The sequence below is a fragment of the Erinaceus europaeus genome, chromosome 16 (genome assembly GCF_950295315.1).
Source record: "Erinaceus europaeus chromosome 16, mEriEur2.1, whole genome shotgun sequence".
Lineage (NCBI taxonomy): Eukaryota > Metazoa > Chordata > Mammalia > Eulipotyphla > Erinaceidae > Erinaceus > Erinaceus europaeus.
In genome coordinates this window covers 70016737-70021494 of record NC_080177.1, presented here as the reverse complement: position 1 = coordinate 70021494, position 4758 = coordinate 70016737, and the positions used below count along the sequence as shown (strand labels likewise).

The window sequence follows — 4758 nt, the reverse complement described above, 5'->3', positions numbered from 1 at the left end:
CATCCTAGGTGCAGAGACCGGGAGCCATTATTTTATTATTATTATTATTATTATTATTATTATTATTATATAATACTACAGCTCTGACTGATCATTAAGCTAACAGTAGATAATGCTTAAGGTAGGAAATTTTCAGGAATAGTGACTTTAAAGAGAAGTCTTTTTTTTTTTTTTAAAGGATATACATGTGGTCCCAGAGAACCTGTGTTCAATTTCCAGCAACATCATAGCCAGAGTTGAGTAGAGCTTTGATCTTTCTCATCCTCACTCATAGATATGTTTTTTTTCTCCTTCTCCTCCTTCTTCTTCTTTATGCCACCAAGGCTATCACTGTAGTTCTACTATTCTTGGTGGTCAGTTTTATTTTTACTTATTTTTTCATGTAGAGGTACAAATAGGGAGGTAGGAAGAGAGGAGGAGGAAGAGATGGAGCAAGAAAGAGAGGAGCCTGCAGCACTGCTTCACGGCTTAGCAAGTTACTCCCTGCAGATGGGAACTAAGAGTTTGAGCCTGAGCATTCAATCATGTGTGCTTTACTATAGCAACCACCACCTGGCACAATAAATATTATCCAAAGTAATCAAGGCAAATTTTCTGTATTGAAGTTATAGTTAAGCCTCCCTGAAAAACAACACAGAAAATCCTCTAACACAGAGACATAGCAGGGATCAAACACGACACAGATACCCCAAGAGTTTAAAAAAAAATCAACTCTGGATAGTCAGTGCTGGGGGTGGGTATTCTTCACAGAAATAATGGATTTCTTCTTCTAAAAAAGGTGATGCTCATTCCTCTAACTTCCAGGAGCCTCATCCTCCAAAACATCACAACCCCTGATGTCACACACCTCTGATCAGTCAGCCCCAGCAAAGGGCAGAAGAATCAAGGAGAACCACACCACCATCACCGAGTTTGTCCTGCTGGGGCTCTCAGATGCCTGTGAGCTGCAGATGCTCATCTTCCTGGGGCTCCTCCTGACTTACCTCCTCACTCTGCTGGGGAACCTCCTCATTGTGGTCATCACCCTCCTAGACAGGCGCCTCCACACCCCCATGTACTACTTCCTCCGCAACTTTGCTGTCCTGGAGATCTGGTTCACCTCCAACATCTTCCCCAAGATGCTCACCAACATCCTCACTGGAGTCAAGACCATCTCCCTCCCAGCATGCTTCCTACAGAGTTTTCTCTATTTCTTCCTAGGCACTGCAGAGTTCCTCCTCCTGGCGGTGATGTCCTTTGACAGGTACGTGGCCATATGCCATCCTCTGCGCTATGCCACCATCATGAACAAAAGGCTCTGTGTCCAGCTAGTCCTCTGCTCTTGGACAACAGGATTCCTTCTTATCATCTTTCCAAGTGTCATCACAATTCAGCAGCCATTCTGTGGCCCCAATGTCATCAACCATTTCTTCTGTGACAATTTCCCCCTCCTGGAACTCATCTGTGCAGACACAAGCCCGATAGAGCTCCTGGGCTTTGTGGTCGCCATCTTCAGCCTGCTGGGCACCCTGTCTGTCACGGCCACCTGCTACGGCCACATCCTGCACACCATCCTGCGCATCCCCTCAGTCAAGGAGAGGCAGAAAGCCTTCTCCACCTGCTCCTCACACATCATTGTCGTGTCTCTCTTCTATGGCAGCTGCATCTTCATGTATATCCGGTCAGGCAAGGGTGGCCAGGGGGAGGACCACAACAAGGTGGTGGCTTTGCTCAACACTGTGGTCACCCCCATGCTCAACCCCTTCATCTACACCCTCAGGAACAAACAGGTGAAGCATGTGTTTAGGGAGCAGATGAATAAACTCTTCTTATAAGTTCTGTGGTCAATGGATAGATAAGATTCCAGACTATTTAAGGGGATATCAGAACCTTGCAAGACCGAGTCATTTCTTATCACAAAAGGTCCTAAATCTTGTTTCATGAGTGCAAGTCAGCATAAACTCAAGTTCTTTCTGGACCTCCAAGTCATGTTTATAAATTATGAAATTAATAGAATGTTTCTGATGCTTTTATATGTGTCTGCCTATCTCCATAGTAAAACATCACTTTGAGAACAGGAGTTGGCTCTGCAATTCACTATACACCACAGGAAGCAATGTACTGTCATAAACCATGTAAATCCTCATAAGTACTTGAAGACTGATTGATTTGGTATGGCCTGTTTTCCCAACACTCTCAGAAGAATCTGGTCTTTTAGAAATGGCCTCATTTCCCAGAATCACTCTTTTTACTGGTAATGCTCCTATCTGCAAGAACTCAAAAATTACAAAGGCTAATTACTTATTATATATATACTACCTATGCTTTCTTAGTATTTAAATTCATCAGAGCAGGGGTAGATAATATATTCATTATGCAAAGAAACTCTCATGCCTGGGGCTCCAAAGTCCCAGGTGCAATCCCCACCCCATGTCACACACACACATACACACACACACACACACATACACAATCATAAGCCGGAGCTGAGCAGCACTCTGCTGAGGAAAAGAAAATGAAATAAAGAGAAAAAACTCATCAAAATTGTAAGGAAGTTATAGGACAACATCAAGAATCAACATTTGCATCATAAAAGGGTGCCAGAAAGAGAAGAGGGGGAAAAAAGGAAAATAACTTTTTTTTTTTTTTAAAGAAAGGCAGACTACCACACTCAGCACCTCATTTGGATGTGTCTGGAGTCTTGGCAGCTTGACTATCCTACATTCACCTACAAATGGACCTTGAGAGCTTGTCTGGAGGTCCTAGCAGGGGAGCGTAGCTACTCATATAACCTGGACCTAAGACTGTTCCGTCTCTATTCAGGGGAAAGCTGTTCTCTTCAACTGATCGTGCAGCTCAGGAGGGACGCACATGGAGCAGTGAGGGAGGAAGGGGACACCCGTCTAATCAGCCAGATCAGCCAAATCAACCCCGGCAATCAATGGGGTGACAGATGTTGTAGCCAGATCACCCTCACATCTGAAAATAATTCTTTATTTGAAGAAGTATTAGCCAGGAAATCCATGAAACTGAAATAAATAGATCCTCACATCCAGAAAGCTCTAAGAGTTCCAAACAAACAAACAAATAAAATCCAAACTTAAGTATACCAAGATATATATATAATACTGAAAATGGCAAAGATCAAAGATGTAGAGAGGATTTGTAAACCAGCAAAAGAAAAAGCAGTCACCTAAAATGTAATTTCCATAAGATTCTCAGCTAGAGCTCTAAAAGCTAGAAAAGACTAGCAGGATATTAACAGAAAAGACCTACATTCAATAATACTCTACCCAGCTAGGCTATCACTCAGGTTTAAGGGAATAATGAAGAACTTTCTAGAAAGAAAAACTAGTTAAAAGAGTTGGCACTAAACTGGTCCTACAATAAACACTAAAGGGACATCTAAAAAAGGAAAAAACTATATAGAGGAAGTGGGAGGTTCCTGCTGTCTTATGGTTTAAGAAGACAATAGATAGTTATTGCTATAATCATATTATTTGGTAATTGGGTTAACTTTGAAATATCTTTTTGTTAGGATTTGCTGTATCATACACAACATCACCATAATTTATGTCCTTTGACATTACTTGTATATAGCTGTGCCACCGGTTTCTTCTGTTCTCCCTGGTCTAAGCTTTTTATTTATTTATTTATTTCCTTTTGTTGCCCTTGTTGTTTCATTGTTATAGTTATTGATGTCGTCGTTGGTGGATAGGACAGAGAGAAATGGAAAGAGGAGGGGAAGACAAAGAGGGGGAGAGAAAGATAAGACACTTGCAGACCTGCTTCACCACCTGTGAAGCGACTCCCCTGAAGGTGGGGAAGCCAGGGGTTCGAACAAGGATCCACTCGCTGGCTCTTAAGCTTTGCGCCACCTGTGCTTAACCCGCTGTGCTACCGCCTGACTCCCCTGGTCTAAGCTTTTAAGAAAGTCAACATATCAAAGACTCAGCCTATGTATTAAAAAGATTCAGTCTGTGCTTTAAGAAGTTTGAGACATTCAATCAATTTTCCCCTCTCATATTAATTAGTGATTTATATGACTACAAATCAATAGGAGTGTACATAAACACCAATCCCACCACCAAAAGACTGTGTCGCATTCCATCTCCCCTCCCCCCTACCCCACCCCCAACCTCCCACCCCTCACACCCCGTGAAGCTTAGCATCCACCCTCACCCTCAACCCAGGGTTTTTACTTTGGTGTCCTACTCCAAATTTAGTCAAATCCTGCTTTTAGTTTTCCTTTCTGTTCTTCTTTCTCAACTTCTGTTTATGAGTGGGATCATCCCATACTCATCTTTATCTTTCTGACTTAGCTCACTTAACATAATTCCTTCTAGCTCCATCCAAGATGGGTCAGAGAAAGTGGATTCATTGTTCTTAATAGCTGCATAGTATTCCATTGTGTATATATACCACAGCTTTCTCAGCCATTCATCTGTTGTTGGGCACCTGGATTGCTTCCTGGTTTTAGCTACTATGAATTGTGCTGCTATGAATATAGGTGTACAAATATCTTTTTGGTTGGGTGTTATGGAGTCCTTGGGGTATATCCCTAGGAGAGGGAACAATGTGTCATATGGAAGGTCCATGTCTAGCCTTGTGAGAGCAGTCTCCAGAGTCTAGCCTCTGGAGACTGCTCTCCAGAGAGGCTGGACCAATTTACATTCCCACCAGCAGTGCAGAAGGGTTCCTCTGTCCCCACAGCCTCTCCAGCATTTGTTGCTGCTGTCCTTTTTGATGTATGCCATTCTCACAGGAGTGAGGTGGTAT

At 42.7% G+C, this 4758-nt stretch overlaps 1 protein-coding gene across 1 annotated transcript; it reads left to right on the top strand.

Annotated features, from left to right (window-relative positions):
- Positions 1-836: 836 nt before the first annotated feature.
- LOC103126850 (olfactory receptor 6E1-like) lies at positions 837-1814 on the top strand. Its single transcript, XM_007537769.1, has one exon. It carries the CDS (start codon positions 837-839, stop codon positions 1812-1814), a length of 978 nt encoding a protein of 325 aa, XP_007537831.1.
- The last annotated feature ends 2944 nt before the right edge of the window (positions 1815-4758 follow it).

What these genes read in the sequence shown, in the direction of transcription:
- LOC103126850 (XM_007537769.1), top strand. Translation starts at nt 837, where the DNA reads ATGTCACACACCTCTGATCAGTCAGCCCCAGCAAAGGGCAGAAGAATC.